General features: G+C 41.2%; 1 protein-coding gene across 2 annotated transcripts in view; it reads left to right on the top strand.

Moving 5' to 3' along the window:
- The window catches only part of npas1 (neuronal PAS domain protein 1), a 98,137-nt gene that overhangs the window by 51,567 nt on the left and 24,775 nt on the right, over positions 1 to 21,795 (top strand). For both annotated transcript variants that reach the window (XM_084716911.1, XM_084716910.1), the window contains 3 exons: positions 1,228 to 1,395; positions 3,451 to 3,689; positions 18,635 to 18,702. In XM_084716911.1, coding sequence (XP_084573037.1) covers positions 1,301 to 1,395; positions 3,451 to 3,689; positions 18,635 to 18,702 — 402 coding nt within the window. In that variant the 5' untranslated portion in view covers positions 1,228 to 1,300. The remainder of the gene's footprint in view (positions 1 to 1,227; positions 1,396 to 3,450; positions 3,690 to 18,634; positions 18,703 to 21,795) is intronic.

A 21,795-nucleotide genomic window follows, 5' to 3' on the forward strand; every position in this document is an offset into this window, starting at 1 on the left:
TTGCACCAACAGCTACGGTAGGCAATATGTTTCAATAATAGAAGTGAAAAATAACAGATTAAAACAAAGTTTAAATGAGAAAACACTCACAGCATCTGCCTGCGCCGCCATTTCAACGGAAAAGACCATAAAGCCTGGAGGGGATCATGCGATTGTTTGCATGTGTGCATCTACAGCCGATCTCGCATACTTCTGGACTGATCAGCCTAAATGTTTGGTGCACATTCATGACTGTATGCTGATGGACCTCTGTAATTCACAGTTTTTGGAAAAGCCTGAAAAACAGCTGTCTATTTTAATGCCTCCACACCACAACGACCGTGGCTGGAGGCATTGTGTCTCTGGGTCGTCCCATTCTTGTGAATGCGGCATCCTAAGAACGTCTTGAGCCTTGAACTTGGAAATGACCAGTCGGACTCAAGGATGAACTGATTACATTTTAGTGGTCAAAGGTCAGAAGTGAAGGTCATTGTGACCTAATGTCCATCCCATTCTTGCAAATGCAATATCTCAAGAAATGGAAATTTCTCCAAACATGGCACAAATGTTGACTCGGCCTCAGGAATTGACTGTTTAGATTTTGGTGGTCAAAGATGCTGTAACTTCATGTCCACCCCTTTCTTGTAAACACTATTTCAGGAACACTTGGAGGGAATTTCTTCAAATTTGGTACAAACATCTTCTTCGACTCAAGGATGAACTGCTTAGATTTTGGAGGTCAAAGGTCAAGGTCATGATGACATCACAAAATACATTTTGGCCATAAGTCGAGAATTAATATGCTGATTATGACAAAATTTCACATTAGCAGTGCTAGAAAGTCACTTCTTACATGATTCTGGCTACATGTACATTACAAAACAAATGTATTTTTCATCTGTCTTGACTGTCGTAGTTACGCCACCAATAAAATTTGATTTGTGTTCTGTTTGAATACCTATTTAGCAGGAAACAGGGCCACAGCTACTGCTTATATTTTATGGGCCACATATCTAAGACTAGATATACTTATATTTGATTAATTTTAGCCAGGACTCTAATTTTCCCACCGTATTTTAATTTCTTGCAGCCTAGAGAGAGTCCACGTTAGTGAAAGTATAAAAATACAATAATAATAATAATAATAATAAAGTTGTTCATTATTTGATGGCAATTATTGGTGAATGAACCAACCTTATTGGATTTTCTTTCTGTTTTTTTGTCTGCTGTCTCTCATATTCTTTCCAGGTCTGAGTCTGTCACATCCTCAGCCAATCAGAGCCTTCGTTAACAGCAGCGTCGGCGTGTGATTGGGAGAAGGATGGCAACCATGCCATTTGTCAGTGAGGGGAAGTGTGTGAGTGTGGAGTGGGATTTCCTACAAGGACTACTGGCCAAGCCTCCCACCCTGCCCTGGTGAGACACAACACACGCACACAAAAATTCAGACACACACACGCACACACACAGATACTGTATAAGCCTGCGTGCATGTCCATGAATTAATGTCTGCAAGGTGAAATCCATGCATTAACACCGTTGCACACACTGACAGCCTGGAGAAGAATTTCCTATCAATGAAACACAATCCAGAAGACATACATCTGATCTCCTTCACTGCTGCATATAACCTGCATTGTTGCTCACCTGCCAATCCTGTCAGAGTGGTGAATCCCCTCCCCTTAGCTGGAGATTAAGTAAATTTGGCCAGAATTATTAATGGGCAGTCATTTACAGGCGGATATAAAAACTAAGCAGAATCAATGTGTGTGTATTGATTGTTCTCAGTGGCTGGGGTCGAGGCGGTATAATAATGAGATGTTACAGAGGCTGGCAGCGTGAGTCCACAACACACACACACACACACAGAAAAACACATACTGTTTTCACTTATTAGAGAATAGCAAGGAGGAATACAACAGCTGTGTCAGCTGATTAAGATATAAACATATGTATGGACACTATTATGTTCAACCCTTTTCTTTGTTCTTTTCTATCTTTCACTCCCACACACACACAGGCTTGTGGAGTAACGGATTACGTATAACAGGATTACATAATTAGGATACAAAAAAAGAAAAAAGAAGTAATCCGATTAAAGATTAATTAAGTAAAAATGGGGATTTTTTTTTAATCAGAATTACAATTCTAAAATAGACTTTAAAATAAAGAACGATATACTAATATGTGCAGTGCACACACTGCAGCATTTTATGAGTCTTACAACTCCACTCTGGTCTTGAGTGAAACCAATCATTAGCATGTCCTCTACTGAAAAATGCTTATCACCATTATTTTTTATTGTTTTATCTTTAAATCAGAAAATGGAACATCACAGTACAGTGCAAGTTCTGCCTTAAACTGTGAAAATGCTGTCATCATCCAAGGACTTGACTATTAATTTAAAGAAACATTTAACGCTAACACAACACGTAGGACAAACTACTAATGTTAGCTACACATAAAAAGAATGTCACCATATTTGGTACTGAGGTAATCCAAAAGAGAGACAGAAGAAATCAAGAAAGTAATCAAGTCCCATTACTTTAATATTGTGATACTTGGATTAGTTTACTGACAGCATTGTTAAATAGGTAATTAGTAATTGTATCTGAATATATTTTTCATGTAACCCTCCCAACCCTGACTATGTATGTACAGCCATTTTCTTTGTTCTTTTCTTTCCTTCACTCACAGACACGCAGCACTGGTGGTCTTTCTTAGGATGAGAATCAACAACACAGACACGAGGGAGAAAGGCTGGTTCTTCTTTCTCCTCTCTATCTCACATATACACACACACACACACACACACGTACACACATTCACACACACGCGTGCACTTTATTCGAACACAGCACCGACACAAATTGTGAAGTGGCTGTGACAACATAATTCCACCACTCAGGCCCCATTGAGGAGAGTCAATACCCAATCAGAGAGACAGGCTACCTGAGCCCCGGCCCCCCTCTGTCACTCTGCCCCTCCCTCTCCTATTGATCCCTCAATCACGGCTTCAGCTCACTAGCCCGGGACCAGATGAGAGAGAGGGAGAGGGCGAAAGGGAGGAGGAAAGTGAGAGATAGGCAGCGAGAGATTGTGTATGTGTGTTCACATATGGATTTTGGAGCAAATGGCATTATTAGGACTGCGCTGTGGCAGATAGAAGGAGGGAGTTTGTCTGTAATTACCAGGCCAATCTGCAATGGGTCAGAATGGAGATTGTTTCACTTGAATTGCAGGAGCCATTACCAGCATATGTGTTTATGAAATGAGTTTTCTGGATTGATGCTTAGGCCGTCTGTACGGAGCACGAATCAATCAACAGGTGGTCACTGAATAGTCATTATGTGATACCAGTTTGTCCCATCCTACACAGTGCTGATTCAGACTGTTTTTATGTTTATCTGTTTCTTCCATATGACTCCTATCTGTCCCTCCTCCACACCATTTTCCTTGTTCATCTCTTAGTCTCCAGAACCTGCGTAAAGAGAAGTCTCGCAATGCGGCTCGTTCGCGGCGGGGGAAGGAGAATTTTGAGTTCTTTGAGCTGGCCAAGATGCTGCCTCTGCCCGGCGCCATCACCAGCCAGCTGGACAAGGCCTCCGTCATCCGGCTGACCATCAGCTACCTGCACATGCGCACCTTTGCCAGCCAGGGAGACCCGCCCTGGAGTCCTTTGATGGAGGGAGACAGCAACTGCAGCAAAGGTGAGCAAAAGAGAAATCATCTGGAAAGAAATAGCAATACATATTTTTCCTCTGGCCTGCAGTACTTTTCATCCATCTAGATGTTTTCATGTGAGTTGCCACATTTTGGAGATAGCAGCCATAAAGTTGTCTGCCCTCTCTTGAATATAATGGAATTAAACTGGTTAAGTGAGTGAACAAACTGAAGCGGATGGAGGGATGGCCTTTTTTAGAATTGCATTTTTTCATTGACTTTTTATGCAGTCACGCCACCACTAAAATTTAATTTGTGTTCTGTCTGAACATCCAGCAAGCAGGAGAAAGGGCCATAGCTACCAGAGGTGTGGACTCAAGTCACAACTTTGTTGACTTTAGACTCAAGCTGACAAAATCAAAAAGGACTTACTACTTAAGTTTGACTTAATCAGTTACCTTCCAGATACCAGATACCTTCCCCTAAGCCTGGGGATAGGCAGTGTTTACTTTTGGTCAAAAAAAACAACAACAATCTATTACAGCTATTATAATCTCTATTTTACTCTGAGACTTTTCTTTTTTTGGATTTGGCATCCATGGCTAGACTAGGGAGACTCAAGACTAGAAAGACTAGAAAATTTAAAGGAAAAGGTGTCAAGCCATAGACGTAGGCTATGATGCACATTTCAGTCGACAAAATATTTAAATATTTCCTTAAATTTGTGTATAGGCTACACATTTCACAACTGGAGAATTAAGAATCACTTTAGACCTACAATAATGAAAAATGGAAATTAAAATGTTAAAAATATAACTGACCTTTACCACATAATTTTTTATCATAGCAACAGAGAGCCAGAGGAGAGGGACAAAAGAGCCACATGCAATGCCACAAATCAATTCATTTCTCCTAATTTCCTGAATCAACTCATGTTAATGCTATTTATTATCAGAAAGTTGGGAATTACCCAGATCCACATTGCTTGAACCAATCAGACAGCAAACAAATAAGCAGCAGGAGGGAACCATGAAGAATCACTGTTCTGTTACTGAGTTCCAGATAGAAAAAAATATACCAAAGATAATTTTGTTCCCATACAAAAACTATGAGGAGGTCAACAAAACACGAATAGCAGGATGCAACTTCTGCAGGTCAAAAATTACAGATGGAGATGCAACAACCTGCTAGTCTTAACTTGGGACTTGAATTTAAATACTTGAGACTTACTTGTGACTTGCAAAAAAAGAAAAAGAAAAAAAATCACACTGTCCCACTTCTGGCAGCTATTACTGCGGACACTGGGGTCATGTCTTCATCTATTTTCTCAGAGAAGATGAGGTTTTAGCAATGTGGGGGAGTTAAGTTTCCCACCAGAATTTCTTTCCTGGCAGCCTAGAGAGAGTCCATTTTAGTCAAAATATAAAAATTCAAGTAATACAACAAGGCCTTTTTCTTGTCTGGTCAAAATTTCTCTGGGGTGTGACAGTCTTGGACTCATGACCTCAGTATTTGTATTTGGTTGGAAATATTTTTAGAATTACTGAGTTAGTTATGCACCCTTTTCATGCATTTACCATGAGTAGATTGTGTGGTTTTAATTGTACACAAATAGAAACTTTGACAAGTATGCAGTGTTAAATGAGACATGGCAGTGATGGATCGTTTCTCGACTCAGGATTCACACTGTTCAGCCTATAAGAAAATTATACAGCAGAGATAAATATGCTGATGTGTGTTGCCAGTGCACACAGACCGCTGAAATCCATGTTTCTGCTTGCATGTCTCTTTCAATCGAAAACAATCCTCAGCAGTGTGATCTGCCCACGTCCTCCCGCCCACAGAGACACCCCACACCACAAAAACTCAGCTCGGACCAGGACAATTATCCAGTCCTCTATTAGCGGCCATAATTACTCATCCTGTGAATGTGACACAAACACATGTTCATTCACAGGCCTGTAAACATACATGTGCATTTACAGTAATCACACAAAGACATTACATAGGGTTGTTTGAGCAGAATATATATGTTGTCTGCATGTGAGTGTGTGTTGTGTGTGTGTGTGTGTGTGTGTGTGTGTGTGTGTGTGTGTGTCTGTGTGTGTGAGAAAGGGGGAGATAGATGATACACAAAGAGGGAGGGAACTATTGGTGCGATTTGTAATTACAGAAATTAACTATATAACGAGGACAGTGTAATTATAAAGCCTGTCTAATTGCTACTATTACTGAGGGGAAACGATGCAGCTACAGTACAATTAGAGGTGTGTGTTTGTGTGTCTGTGTGTGTGCTCAAGCCAGTTCTTGTCTAATTTCAGTGAATGTGACAAAAAACAGTCATGTTAATAGCATGTTTGTGTGTGACTGTGTGTGGTTTGCTTTACCACAATGTGTATGATACATTATTTATAAGATATAAAGGTTTTATATTTATATCTATATTAAATTGGGCTGAGTGTCAACATGGTTGATACAAATTAGTACTTCTCTCAAACTCCTTAAAGGGTCACTACACTGTTATACACATAAAAGTCAGTTTAGTCGTTATGTGGAAAACGACTGATTGTATGAAAACAGTTGTACATCATCTTCTGTTGCACTTAACCCAGACTAAAAAAAGTATAACAGAAAACCTGTTTGAAAGTCATGGTATTAACTGGACGCTATTAGCTGCATTATTGAAAATGTATGATCCAGTGGTTTTGGAGCTTGAACCATACTAGGGATCAATGCCCGGGCTATACTTTCTACATCTACCTGTGTGTGACAGCACAGACAGTGCTGCTGCAGCAGTGTTGCTACTGCCAACCAGCCCAGTCTGAGAGTGTAGATGTCTGCTGATTTGAAACAGATTTGAAACAGATATAAGAAGTGTTGAGATGAAAAAATCATGTTTTTCATATCTGTGACATACTATAAAGACATAGATATTGGCAGTAGACTAGTAGGTTTTATGTTGTAGACATGATGTCAGTATGACTATCAACAGATCACGTTCAATGTCTGTTTTTGCAGAGAACTGCGTGCATCACATGGAAAAGAGCCATGTTGTTCATGCAGGTCGTGTGGCTGCTCGAACGTCTAACCATGCTATTTAGATTCAGTGTCGCAAATACACTGCTCACGCAGGTGGTGTGTCCCAGGTGTAAAAGTCATAAGTGGAAGTGCAGTACTACATTACTGTAGTACCCCTTTAATTTGATAAATATAAACATGCTTATATTTTCTATAAAATCTGCCAAACTTTTAAGAGCAACAGTGTTTAGTGTTTCTTAGCACAAACATCTGTAAAATAAGTTTGCCTGAATAAAATAGTCAAAATGATCATTATCATATCTACACAGCTGCAAAAAATTTAAAGAAATTGTCGGATTTGCTGAGTAAACATCATATATATGGGTGTGTATGTATATATATGCATTTATTTATTGTAAGATTGTAAGGAAAAGCTCAAGTCTTACTAATAACATGTTCTATGCACAGTATCAGGAAACTGAAACTGAAGCATCCTCCAGCTGGTTGGATCAGGGCTTTTCTGTGCTGAGTTTGCATGTTCTCCTCGCGTCTGTGTGGGTTCTCTCCGGGTTTTCCGGCTTCCTCCCACAGTCCAAAGACATGCATGCTAGGTTAACTGGTGACTCTAAATTGCCCATAGGTGTGAATGTGAGTGTGAGTGGTTGTCTGTCTCTATGTGTCAGTCCTGCAATGAACTGGCGACTTGTCCAGGGTGAACCCCGCCTCTCGCCCAGTGTCAGCTGGGATAGACTCCAGCAGCCCGCGACCCTTCAGGAATAAGCACTTACAGAAAATGAATGAATGAATGAATGAAACTGAAGCAACTAAATGAACTTCAGCCTACTGTAACATGTCAATATGTCTTCCACTTAGAAAGCTTATTGACATCCATTGTTGCATTCACTGTATCATTTTCTGTACATTGATTAGATACATTGATTTTCTTTGTATACTAATTGCAAAAGCAGTATGACAATTACCATAAGCACATACTGTACATGAGTAGTATGTTGCATCGGACTGGGACGCATAAGAATCGTATCATCTCATCATTTTCAGTGTTCAGTGCTTCCCACTCTTTTCAGTCTGTCCTAGCTATTGAGGTTCAATACCGAGCCATAATGATAAATATCTGACCATCAAATAGCAACACCTCACTGTAAACCAACAGTATTCCACTTTGAGAAATCATTTTGTATAATGCGCACATGCTGAGCCCTGATCTATAGCACAGTATCAGAAAATATACATTATTATGGGTGAATCCATTGGGATCCATCGATATCTAATCAGCCATGCAGCGCAGCACAATCTGAATGTCTGAGTGATATCCACACACACCGGCACACTTACACACAGCCATGGCCTTGACGGAGCACTACACACAGTGAATTGTTTTTCCTCAGTGTTCCAGGCTTTCCTTGGCCTTGACAGAAAATACCTGCTGTTTAGAAAAGTAGCTGTGCTGTCCTGTACATGAACTGAAAGCATGGTAGAAAGACAAATGCAAGGTGTGCTTCTTACACCACAATGAGAAGCACTTCTTGTATAAATGTGAGCCATAACTGAAGCAGCTATACGCGAAGGTCACGGAAACGCATGTGAGCTACATGTGAACGGCGTTTCAGTCTGAATTATCTTGAACATTTCTTCCACCGGGCCGGGACCTTGATATCTTGAGTATTCTATTAAATGTTTGGAGATTTTTACAAGCAGGTCACACAGTCTGTGCAGGGCCAAGGCTGAAAATGCGATGCTAATTTGGACATCAGTTTGAACAAGTCTACCCACAATGCATTGGCAGGGTTTTAAGTGTGATGCATGACTTTAATTCCGTTAGTGGAATGTGGTCAGAGATCCAGCTGAAAGGGAGAGGAGGACGGAGAGGAGGGGAAGGGACAAATGTAGATGGAATAAAGAGAGAAAGAGGAGAGGAAGGAGGAAGGAGAGAAGAAAGAGGAGGAGGTTGCATTCCTCCACTCTCCCCCCTTGTCCGAGGGTTTTTGGACGGGGCGAGGGCCAGTGGAGAGGGAAGGGAAAGGTGGCGGGTGGAGGAGAGGAGGAGAGGGATGGAGGGAAGGGGAGGGGCCGGTGTGGCTTTTGTCTGCTTCCCACGTTTCAAAGCCAGTCTTGAAAAATGAATAGACAGAGGAAAATCAATTGCATGACCTTCACAGAGAGAGAGATTGAGAGAGCAGGAGGGAAGGGGGGGGGAGAAGGAGAGAGACAGATTATGGAAGGAAGGAGCAAACGAAAAGGAAAGGCTGAAGGGAGGAAAAGTAAAATGACCCATGATGTTCATTCCAATTCAGTGTGTGTGTATGTGTGTCTGTTTGTACCTATTTGCACAGCACATTGACGGATAACCCCCCCCCCAATCATTCATATTTCAAAACCTCTCTATATTGAGTAAATTTTGCTGGGGGGGGGGGGTTCTATTTCCCTGCCTTTTTAAGTGTCCTGTTAAAGGATAATTCATGTTTATTTTAACCAGACCTTTTCTAACAAGATTTTTTGTAGCTTGTGGTAAAATTGTGATCTTGCTGAGATCTAGAAACAGCACAAACATTTCTAAAAAAGATATCTGATACGCCAAGAAACACAAGCTGTCACAGGTTGTAAACAAGCTAACAGTTTAGCCACAATCATTTAACCACTTCAGTGGTTAAACTAAAAGTGAGCAATACCCTCACTGGACAGGACAACAGTGTGCACTCATCTCAACTCTCATGAATCAGAAAGTCTGTAAATTGTGGTGAATGTTAACAACCTAGGTTTGGTTGATCATTTTACTGTTTGGGTTTTTTTCCAGCTAAGTCGGGGTTACATGAGGCTGAAAAGCAGTGTTTCACTGCTGTCTGGTCTTGAAAGTTTGAAGTGTGTTTTGCTGCTGGCCGCACCTTGCATCACAGTGTGATTAGAAGTGTGACCTATTGCACTAGTGACCACACCCAACTGTGATGTCACGGTGTACTGGCACACCCTTGAGTACGCCTCAAGATTTGATTTGATTCAGAAGTTAAACCGCTGAAGGTCAGTGAAAACATCATCTCTAGAAACCGACATCTGCACATGAATGCAGAATCTGTCTGCAAGGGACAAGATTTTAGTATCAGGAGCATTCTGGTCTCCGGCTGGTTGTAGTCTGAGTGGTATTGATTAACCACATTTGAACAGTTTTTGGTTGCATACAAGTAAACAGTCCGTGTGGAGAGTAAAAGATGCATAGACTTACATGTCAGCTTCTAAATGTTTGACTCAGTAGAGACTGAGTGCAATCTCCCTGCTTTTCATGCTAAAACTGGTGGAAACAATTAAAGCTTTAAAACACAACCTCCTTTGCTGAGCCAGAGTCTTTAGGGCTGCCCTTCATATTGGGGTCATGACATGCAGAAGCTGTGTGCTTATTACTGAGGAGAATAGAGGGAGAACATTGTTTCAGGTAAAGCGCTTCCTTGTTCTTGAAAAAATGTAAGTGGCATAGGTTAGCATCCATTCTCTGCACCATTCAAGCTTGCATTTCCCAAAGTAATTGGCAAGATTTTGAATTGTCTGGTATGGCAAGACTGAAAGAGGCAGAACTGACATGCAATTTTGAAACCCATTAGCTATTGTCTGTCCATGATGTAGCTTTTTATTAGCCTTTTAACTTAATATATATATATATTAAAACACCTACAGAAAGTACTGATGTTTGCATCAGACTGTTAACAGTGACCAGGAAAAAGAAGAGGAAGTCTTGGCCCAGGTATGCGCTGGCTACACCTGAAGCCCAGAATCATTGACTGTTGCCCCCAAAGGTTGAATTGTTCCCAAACAAAGGTTCCAAGATTGGTGAAACAAGATTGTAAATTGCTCTTGAGAAGAAAGAAGAGGATTCTGCCAATCATACAACTTATATGATTGTCAAAATCCTCTTCTTTTGAAGAACTTGATGAATAATTGTTTTTTCAGGCAAATACCAATATTGATATTTAAAAAACAATGCTGGCATGTTGGACAATCTTTTTTTTTTTTTAACAAACCACATAACATGGGCAAACATACCTGATAAAGATCCCTAAAATTTGGTAATGAAATTCCCACAGAGTTATGTAGAGAGAGGGACGTTTTACGGTTAAAAGATAAACTTTCCACTCCTCCCTGATGTAATGCCAATGTGTTTCTTAATTAGCTCAAACATATCTTTGGCATTTCTGCAGAGTAATTTCCTGTTTCTTATCAGAATGCACATTAGTTAATACCAACATATCCGGAAGCCTGTATCTACAGTACAATCAATAATATAAACCATGCTGATAAATAACTTGATGGGTACAATCTTATTATAATGAAGAGAAGCTCTGGCCAGAACCAGAGCATAAAAAAATTAAATTTTGCACATTTTGGGCATTTTAAATGAAGCAGTCCAGGTTATTATATATTAATATATATATATATATATATTTGTGTGAAATTTACATTTTTGGCTGCAGAAATTGTCTCTCCACAAATCTGTAGCAACTCATCCTCTAACAGGTGCAATTCAGCAGCTGGAGAACCCCTCAGTCTTTTACAAGGTACAGTACAATGACAACTCAGTGCCAGCAACAGGGCCAGCTGAAGTGTTTTACTGTCTCTGTTAGTGAGGTCAAACACACCTCTCCTCCCTGGTGTTGGTGACATTGACTTTCATTCTGCCTCCACTTGCTCCCTCTCTGTCTCCCCTCTTCTCCTCCTTTCTTTCATTGCCTCTGTCTCCCTCCCCTCCCCTCCCTTCTGTCTCCCTCACCTCTTCTTCGCGCTCTCCCTGCGTCTGCCTCCCCTCTAATTCACGGCGTTTAAAGCAGCCGGGGCTTTTAAGGGAAGTTAATTGCACTCAAATTATGTTCGACCGCAAAAGGAGTGAGGGAGTGATGGAGGAGAGACAGAGAGATGGAGGAGAGATGGAGGGAGGGATGGATGTCAGAGTGAGAAGATAATTGCGCCAGAGAGGGACGCTGCGATTAGGGTCACTCTTTCTCTCTGTGTCTGTCGAACAGCCCAAACGTCACATTTGGATGGTAGTAAACAACTTGGCAGGTGATCAGGCTCTTGTTTTGAAAGGGTGAAAACTACGGCAGTGGAGCAAGACTTGAGAGACAAAGACAGATAAGAAGACAGAGAGAGGGAGCTGAAGAGGAGGACAGAGGGGTTTACTGTGTCCGTTATCTGTTTGGTTCCCATGGTAACATTCTAACCTGGTTAAAAAGGTTGACATTGTGGGGGTGGAGAAGAAGACAGCATGTATGGTTATGTGCATTTACATTCTCAGAAATAAGGGTTCCAGAAGGGTTCTTCCTGAAGGGCTAAACTGTTACCCAGAAGCATTTGCTTCTGAAGAATCGTTTTTTGAAGAGGGCATCTAATTTTGAAGTTTTTGGAGCATTTCCACCAACAATAAGCTGATCAGGGACCTGAATACTTGGTCTCCTGCTGGAACCAAAAAATACCATGTTTTTCTTGAGAACCAAAGTGGACATCACATGCTTTCTGAAGGGCTGAGATTCTACCCAGAATCATGTTTTTCTGAAGAACCATTTTTTCTGAAAAAAAGGGTTTGTCAAGTGTTCTTTGTAAGACTAAGGGTTTCATTTAGGATCCTTTTTATCCAAAGAACCCTTTTTGGAAGAAAGAGTTCTTCGAGGATTGTAGAAATACTCTTTTGTCAAGGGTTCATCAGGTGTTCTTTGTACCCTAATATAAAAAGGTTCTCAATAGAACCCCATAGGTGGGTTATTTTTAGCAGCCTTAGAACCTTGGTAAGGTTCTGAATAGAACTCTCTGGTGCTTACTAAAACCATAAAGCGTTCTTCGGCTTGTCCCCTTAGCAGAAGCCTTTTTGGTTTCTGGGAGAACCTTTTATAATGGTTCACTTGGAACCCTTTCAGCAAGTTATACCAACAGCCAAATATAATCAGTTCCAACCAGAACCTTCTCTGGGTGTTTTATCCCAAACCTTTCCGTCTTCTAGTGGTGCTAACAAGAATCGACAATGGGTGTTCTACTGATAACCTTTTTTTATATTCAGAGGTTTTTTTAAATTTTTTATCTAGAACCTACTCAGGGTTTTCTACTGAGAGCCTTTATATATTCCAAGGGCTTTATCTAGAACCCACCAAGGGGGGTTCAACAAAGAACCTTTTTTGTTGTGAAGGTTTTATCAAGAACACCTTTGGGGGTTTTACCAAGAGGGTTTTTTTTTCATGTTCCAAGAGTTTTATCCAAAACCCATGCATTGATTTCTACTGAGAACCTTTTTATTCTGAGGGTTTTACCTAGAACAAACCCAGGGGATTCTATTAAGAACCTTTTCATATTATGATAAAAAGAAACCTTGATAAAACCTTAATGAAAGAGTTCTTCAAGATTTCAGCTATCCTATAGCCCACTTTGGTTCCCAAGAAAAACTTGCTGTTTTTGGGTTCCAGCAGGAGAACTATTCAGGTGCTGAACCAGTTCATTGTTAGTGGAAATGCTCCAAAAAAAATTAAAATTAGATGCATGAACATGAACAGTGCTGGTTCCACATTGGTGGAAAAGCCTAAATGAAGATTCTGGGTGGAACCATTACACCCTAAAAAGGTTCTCTGTCAAAGCTATCATACACCATATGACCAGGTGAAACCTTTCACAGATGGTTCTCGGTATAACCCTTTGTGTTAGGTTCTTGACAGGATTCACTGAAAGGGTTTCAATTGGAACCTAAAATGCTCACAATGGGTTGTCCCATGCGGACAAGCCAAAAAACCCTGTAGGGATCTAGCTGGCATCTGTATTTCTAAGAGTGTAGGAGGGGGGGGGTGTATAGGTGTGTGTGTGTGTGTGTGTGTGTGTGTGTGTGTGTGTGTGTGTGTGCAGCCATTACTCATGGACTTAACTGGGACTAAATTATGTATTAGACAGAGGTATAATGAAAATCATTCAAATGAAATTTCTATCTTTTCTTCTTGTGGAGCGCTGGGGAGACCCCAAGAATTGACCTGCAAGTCAGACTATAATTAACGTGTCCGATCGCAGCCAGTCCCATTCTGTCTCCTATTCCCACAATGAAATTAAACCTCGCGGCAGAGTCCTGGGAAGCTAATGAAATGGGAGTGTGACAGAAAGGGCCGATCAAAGATCTCAGGCTTACACATACAGGTCTGCGTCCAGGTCTGTACACAAGCATGTGTTACATGGATGTAGACCGCAGCAACTTGAGTCTTATTTTCTTGTATCCTCATCAAAGTAATTGCTGAGATCTGGGAGCATGGCAACAAAGCTACAAGTAAGTGAGACGGGGTGAAGAATGAGTCATCAGCCAATCAGACAGGCTGTAAACAACAGCAGTTGAGCCTGATTGCTTCTACCATTATTTGGAGGTAAAAGTCAGTGCACCCAAAATGTTGGCAATAATCCCTTATTGCTGGTGCCTGAATTGGGCCATTAGTCACCACACGCATCACATTTCTGTTCAGCCGAGTAACATTATTTACTTCTTACCACTTTCTCTTGAATGTAGATTCTCATGGTGTATTTACTGTATATTTTGGGCAAAATTTGTCACAGGAGGGAAAAAGTACAGCTGTTTGAGATACATGTGGTGTAGTGCAGTCTGAAAGCTGCTGAAACAGAGCTCAGGTTTCCGCTTGTGCACCAAAACATCTTTACATTGTTACTTTTACATGTACATTTTATATGATTCACTTAAGTACTAACTATTGTCATGATTTTTACCCTCAGATATCTTGTGGAATTTTTGACCAATTGTGTTTTGTTTTGTATTGTGCACACACACCAACTCATCCTCATACCTCAAGAAAAGGTTGATTGCTGGTGACTTCAAAAATGACATTCGTGACCACTGGATGGTTCACATTGTGAAACGCCAGCAGTTTGGTCAGATTTAGGCAACAAAATTACTTGGTTAGGTTTAGGAAAAGATCATGGTTTGGGTTAAAATACGTACATCACCTGACAAAAATAACTTTACAGAAATCCCATATGTAATGGAAATTCAGTAACTTAAAGCCTCTGTAAACCCAAATCCACAATAGTCTTCTAAACATATAATTAAGGGTCTTATGCATGTAACAGTAAGCATACAAAATGTATTAGAAATCAAATTAAATCAAAATTCAATATATATTGTCATGTCAAGTTTTTGTACATTTTTCTTAGGATTGAATTGGGCATGTTTGTGTGCAGATTTTTATAATAAAAATTCCGCATTTATTTCAACAAACCAACCAAAAATGGTCCCAACAGAAAAATAAGCTGTTTTTGAACCAGGGTTTTCAATAGTTATGAATGTTTATTTTCACAGATTCTTTAAACTTGAAATAAGTCAATGTTGACTTTTGGTTTCATACAGGACATGAACCCCAGTCTCCTGGGGGAAAGTCAGTTGATTCCACCGGGCACGGCTGCGAGGCGTTACAGCTGAGCTGCAGATGCCGGAGCTGATCTCAGCCATTCTATACAATTCTTGTGATTCCACCGGAGGAAACCGGCTCACCGCTCTGCTCTGTGGAGAATATGTGCTGAATACAAGTCTATTTTTGATGGAATACGCATTAGGCTACACATAGCAGATCAAGGAGGCAGGAAGTCAGACATAGATAATCCGGTCAGTTTTCAAAATAAAAGGTCCTTGACAGACTGGATTATAAAAAAGACAACCACAACAACAACAGCAACTGTTTACCTGTGGACGAAGCACAAAAATCAAGGAAAAAATATCAAATCACCTAAACCTGAGCAAGTCTACAAAATCAGGGAAAAACGCTCCTCTTTTGAACATTCAAGGCGTTATGCCCAGCAAAGAAAATGAAACCCCAATTTTACTTTAAAAGATTTTGAACAATTAAGTTTACTTGTACAAATTAGACAAGATATTAGAAGTGATACTATTTAAGGGTACAAACAGAATCATGCAAGGCCTCCTCACTAACACACACACACACACAGACACACATATAGAAGTAGGGGCTCACAGCAGCACTACAGAAGGATCTTTGTTCTCAGGGTGAGATACCAACACCGCTGTGAGACTCTCTCTCTCTTCACATGTGCACACGTTCGTGCATGCATCCACACACACACACAAACACACACACACACCAGGTCCAGTGTTTTGGTTTCCTGGCTGCCCTATTGTACCCTGGCAGTCTTTAATAAATGGTCCTCTGTGTATTTGTGTGTGTGTGTGTGTGTTTGTGTGTGTGTGAATGTGTAGACTCATCCGTCAGCCCTCCTGGCCTCATGTCACATCCAGCGTTTCCTCCGCCCCACTGACACTACTCAGCACTACTGATCACCCACCATCACCTTCACTCCTCCAGGGAACTGTGGCATGAAATTCACACACACACACCTTCACACACTTTATGTATTTCTCTTCAGTTGGGAGGCAAACTATCCCCCCGATGTTTGTGTGTGTGTGTATGCTATTTGATTCATTCTCCTCTGGTCATGATGGGGGTGGCTTCCTCCAGACTCCCCAGCGCTGCAGCTCCATCGAAGCCCCAAAAGGGAGCCTGACAGGCAGGCAGGCAGAGAGCAAGACGGGCTCCCCATCCCCCCTCCAGGCAGCGACTGGCTGGGCTGAAGGGTCCCAGCACCAGACCCCCTTTCATAGGCCTGAATGGACTCGCCTTATTTATATTCACACTCTGTCACACAGGGGGACCCCAATCTCACAATGCCACTGTGGCTTTGTCCGGCAACTCTGTATTTATGTGTGTGTGTGTGTGTGTGTGTGTGTGTGTGTGTGTGTGTGTGTGTGTGTGTGTGTGTGTGTGTGTGTGTGTGTGTGTGTGTGTGTGTGTGAGAGAGTTTGTGTGTGCACGCGGGTATTTGTGTTGTTTAATCGGAGGGCATGTTGCCCCTGTGTAGTCTGTGCATGAGAATTCATTGCTGTGTTGTGTGTGTGTGTGTGTGTGTGTGTGTGTGTGTGTGTGTGTGTGTGTGTGTGTGTGTGGTGTGTCTATAGCTCTAATGGAATGCCTCCCTCTTCTATTCACCGAACCCACATCACAAGCAGGCAGCTGGGCAATATATATGTGTATGTGATTGTGTATATTTGTGTGTGTGTGTGTGTGTGTGTGTGTGTGTGTGTGTGTGTGTGTGTGTGTGTGTGTGTGTGTGTTCCGACCCTCCCTCTGTGTTCAGTTGTAACCCAGAGCAGCGCTTTCATTTTCCTGTCATAACGTGTATTGATTTCCCTCAGCCTTGCAGCGACACACACACAGTCACACACACACACAGATATCCGATGATCCTTAAAGTCATGCACACACGTGCACACATACATATGATCTTGTACACACATTTCACGTACACACACACATAGTTTGTCAATGTCGGATAAGGAACATTGTGTTCAAAAACAGCCCTGTTGGAGTGAGATTAGTTCTCACGTATGGTCCCCACTTTTGCAATCACACACTTGCAGGCACACACACACACACAAACACACACACATACACATACACACACACACACTTATACACAACGTCACATACTCTTTTTGACATAAAACAGTAAATACGGCTGATTGCTAAATTAATCTTCCACGTCACTGCGGCCCCTCATGGCCGCGTGTGCTCGGGAGAAAGTGATCACTCTCGCCTTCCTTAGTGTTTTCTCATTTTCCCAGCCGTACCCTCTCTGCTCCTCTCGTACCTATCTCCACCCCCCTCCCCTACCTAACCACCTCCAACTCTATTTGTATTGTAATTGCCTTGGTAAACAGCACCACTTTGGCACTGAAGCAGCTCTGATAGCTTGTGTTTGGGATGCATTAAGAGTGGCGATGCAGACACTATGAGTGTGTGCGTGTGTGTGTTTGTTTGCGTGTCTGGCGGCAATTGAGTGGTGTGCGTCACACAGCAGCCCCCCACCCTTCCTTATGCTCTCTTTTTTTTCTTTTTTAGACAAGCGTGACCGTTTCGGTCGATTCTTCTGTTTATCAGACATGATTGGTTCAAGTTTCACTTTTCGTTTCAGTGCAGGTTCAAAGACGTCACAGAGATGCAACATGATTACAAACCCTGCTGAGTCACATTTACACATGATTTTGTATAATCACTAGTATGTCATAGCTGTATTAACCCAAACTGAAAGTGAAGTACCTGCTGAGTTTGTTAACATCACCTTCTTGATACGAGACACTGTAAATGTCCATAGAGTTAAAATGAGCAGCTTTTCGTGGAGTTGTTTCACCTCTTGTAGTTATATCGTTATCCAGACCCGACATTTTAAAGCAGGGATTTTTAAACTTATTACCCAAAGGTCCGCATCTGATTTCTACTCAAGGTCAGAGGTCCGCAACAATTGGTGATAACAAAATAACATTTAATCAACTCACGTATAACTTTTAAGCTTCTTACATTCAAGTTCAAGACGGTCAAAATAGTCAAAATGCATTCAAGCCCAGTGGGAGAAAAGATGATTTAGCTTTTTCATTCTGTGTATTTTCTTTGACTTTCTGCCATTCCTAATGGAAGGATATAAACAAGTCTTTAAATGGTGTTTTTAAGTATTTCTTGCTGAATTTTATGCTTGTATTAGTCCATTGACATTAAAGAAATGACAGATAATCAGAGGAGAGACAGCCAGAGAACCACATGCAACTAAACTTGACAGTGGGACCCAATCTGAGGACACTGCAGTTGAGGCTCATTAAGCCCGCAGGACACCTTTTTTACAAGCAAAATTCTCCTATAGATATTTAGATATTTTTGATGTAACTGCAAAACTCATGTCTCTACAGGACAATGTGTGCTAGTGGGACAGATACTGTCTCAAATTTATACTTAATAAGGGAAAATAAAATTTGTATGAGTGGTAAGAGTTACCAAGGATCTGAAAACTTCTTATTATCATCCTCAAAACTTTTGAACAAGTAGTATTGAGTAAAAGTTGACATCAGTGAGTGTCTAATTTGTGTTTGTCTCTTTTCTCTTTGTAGTAAGACGATCATCTCATTCTCTGGCCACTGACATGTTTGAGCAGCACCTAGGGGCGCACCTCCTGCAGGTAACAACCACAGCACCCACACCCTCCTCCTTCTTCTCTAATGATTATAATGACATCATGTAGCTACATGTGTTTACATCATATATTTGAGATGTTACCACATTTCTAGGTTTGGGAGTGTAATCTTTTGTCGCTGTCCTCTGTGTATTCTGTCTGTACATCTACATGTCTGTCCCATTCTCATGAACACACCATCTCAAGAATTAGGGAATTTCTACAAACTTGGTACAAATGTCCTCTTGACCTCAAGGAAGAGATAATTAGATTTTGGTGATCAAAGGTCAAAGTCACTGTGACCTCTCAAAACACATTTTTGGCTATAACTTAAGAATTCACACTAATTTACAAATTTATGAATTACGCTGATTATGACATGGATGTAAATGGCAACTTGATTGGTTGGTGAAAGCATATAACCGCGATGTGATAATAGTAGCTACCTCAAATTTTGCACCACAGACTGTGAAGGATGTTTGAGCAGAATGTAAAGTTCAAGGCTCGATATTATGATGAAGTAATATGTACCAGTTGTATGCATACTGCATGCAACTCAACATACTCAACATACATCAAAAGAAAAAGCAGTAAAAAGAACGCAGCTCAGGTCTCTAAACATCAGCTTACAAGGTAAGTGAACTCTATTAATCCCCTGGGAATTAATAAAATAAAATATTTCTGATTTTGATTCTGATTCTGTTTTCAGCTTTGTGACAATACACACAGTCTAATGGGTTTTCAAATGGTTTATTCAGCATGAGAAATAGGGAGAATTTTCTAAACCCATGAAGGAACACCCCTAATCCCTCTGTTTATCTGAAAAGTTTCAAATCTGTCAAGTATTTTCCTTGACAGATGAGCACATTTGTCTCATAAGTGACTGCACTGTGCTACAGTACACGATTGCAGTTTGTACCGACTCAAGTCTTCCTCCCCTCAGTGTCTCAGGCTCACATTTCCAAGCAAACTCCTAGCACATGCTCTCACATTCGCACACATGGACACCCGAATATCTCATAAGCCTCAGATGCTCGGACGATATCGCTGGCTGCCAAAGAATGCCTCCCTTTGCACTGACAGATGAATGGAGCCTGAGGGGGATTCCGGGGCAGAAGGGCTGCAGGGATGACGAAATGCAGGATGTAGAGACAAAGGCTCAGAGGAAGTGTGAAGAAGGTAACACTGCAGATTGTACTTTAGACAGAGAGGAGGAGACTGAGGGAGGAGAGATGACTGGAAGAAGAACCAGAGAAGAGAGAGACAGAGAAAAACTTATAGGATCTTAAAGTGATTGTATTGAATTATTTGATGTGGGGTTGTATGAGGCACTTCTCGATAGTTAAAGTATTACCTGTCGTAGATGGCGGTCAACGCGCTCCAGTTTGAGGAAGCAGCAGGAGATAAGACATAAATGATAACTTTCATTGTCATCGTGCAGGTACAATGAAATCTTGTTTAGAGCAAGAATACATGTCTACATAAAAATATAATAGATAAAATATATAGCCACATATATAGACACTGTATGTAAGATACAAAAAATAATAGTAAAATATAAAAATAGACAACAATTAAATACTATATACACAGAGTAAGAATGCCTGGTGCTGAGAGCAAACTAAACACAGATAGGAAGCTAGGAAGCTAAGCAGTGTGCTGCTGTGGACAGGGTCAGCAGGGTTAGCAGCAAAATGTATTTTAGCCAGCTAAAAAAGGCCCACCTAAAATAATCAATATCAGTTTAAGTGTACGCTTTATTTTGAATATTTTCACTGCTTTACCTTCAAGTCAAACAGCCCTTTCTGAAAACTGCCTTTCAATGAGCCAAATATTGCCCTCTTCAATCCAACCAGACTCCACTGCCAAAACATGTAATTTTAGCTCACAGAGCACAGGAGATGCTGGTCTACCGCTGCCTCAGTCTGTTAGTTTGTTTGTGTTATTGTGTGACTTGAGTGTTTTACAAGGTTTGTTCAGATTCACTGAGGTCACACAAACAAACAAACAGATCGAGGCAGAGGTAGACCAGAAACTCTCATGTTCTGTGAGGTAAAATTACTGATTTTGTAAATGGAGTTTGGTTGAGCGAGAAAAGGCTGTCCAACGGCTAGGTAAAGCACGGAGAATATTCTAAGTATGTCATACACTTAAAGTGATATTGATTCTTTTAGGTGGTCCTTTTTTAGGTCGCTAAAATATGATTTGTTGCTGACACTGTCCACAGGGGTACATTGCTAAGGTTCCTCGCTGGTGCTCCTCTCTGCTTCTCCAAACCGGGCCGTGCTGACACCATCCACTGTAGGTAACACCCTTACTACTGATAAGTACCTCATACAACCCCACATCCTCTAATTCAAACTATGTCTTATGTAAAGCTAAAAGTTCCTTGATGTATTATGTTAAGGTGCTATACAATACAATTAAATTTGGCTTTGCCTAAGTATGAGGAGGTATGAGCGGGAAAAAGAAGACGGTACAGAGGCTGAGAATTTAGAAGTGAGAAGGTTGTGGTAAAACAAAGAAACGTTACATATGTCTGCTCTCCGCCGGCATTTTAAAGAGGAAGGGCAGCTCAGGGAACGGCGCTGATAGAAATCAAATTAACGCTCCAGAAAAACTGTATGATTCTTCCCTCCCAGCCGTCCTCCCGCCGTAATAGCCTGATAATTGCACTTTAGTTCTCCGACATTCAGGCGGCTGGTTTCTCCTCGCCGCGACACACGACGCCCCACACCCCGGCCACACATTTGCATACTGGATGTGTCAGTTGCATAAATTACCACTGCCACTTTAAGCACTGGGCCGCCAAAATAGCAATCATTCTTCTAGAGCAAAGTGGCCCTGGTCTGTGCGCCTGTGTGTGTGTGTGTGTCTGTGTGTGTGTCGGTGTGTGTGTGTGTGTGTGTGTGTGTGTGAGGCTGTGTCAGCTCACTCCTGGATGCTTGTTATGACGATTAGTATTATTCTCTGAAGCAGTCCTCTCTAATGGTCTGGCTGTATACCTTTCACTTCTCATTAGAATCACTGCAGGCTGTAATGACTCTGGTTCTATCTGTGTCTGTGTCCATACCGGTGTCTGGGTGTGTGTTTATACAT

Source organism: Lutjanus erythropterus, chromosome 4 (genome assembly GCF_056507025.1).
Source record: "Lutjanus erythropterus isolate fLutEry1 chromosome 4, fLutEry1.hap2, whole genome shotgun sequence".
Classification (NCBI taxonomy): Eukaryota; Metazoa; Chordata; class Actinopteri; order Lutjaniformes; family Lutjanidae; genus Lutjanus; species Lutjanus erythropterus.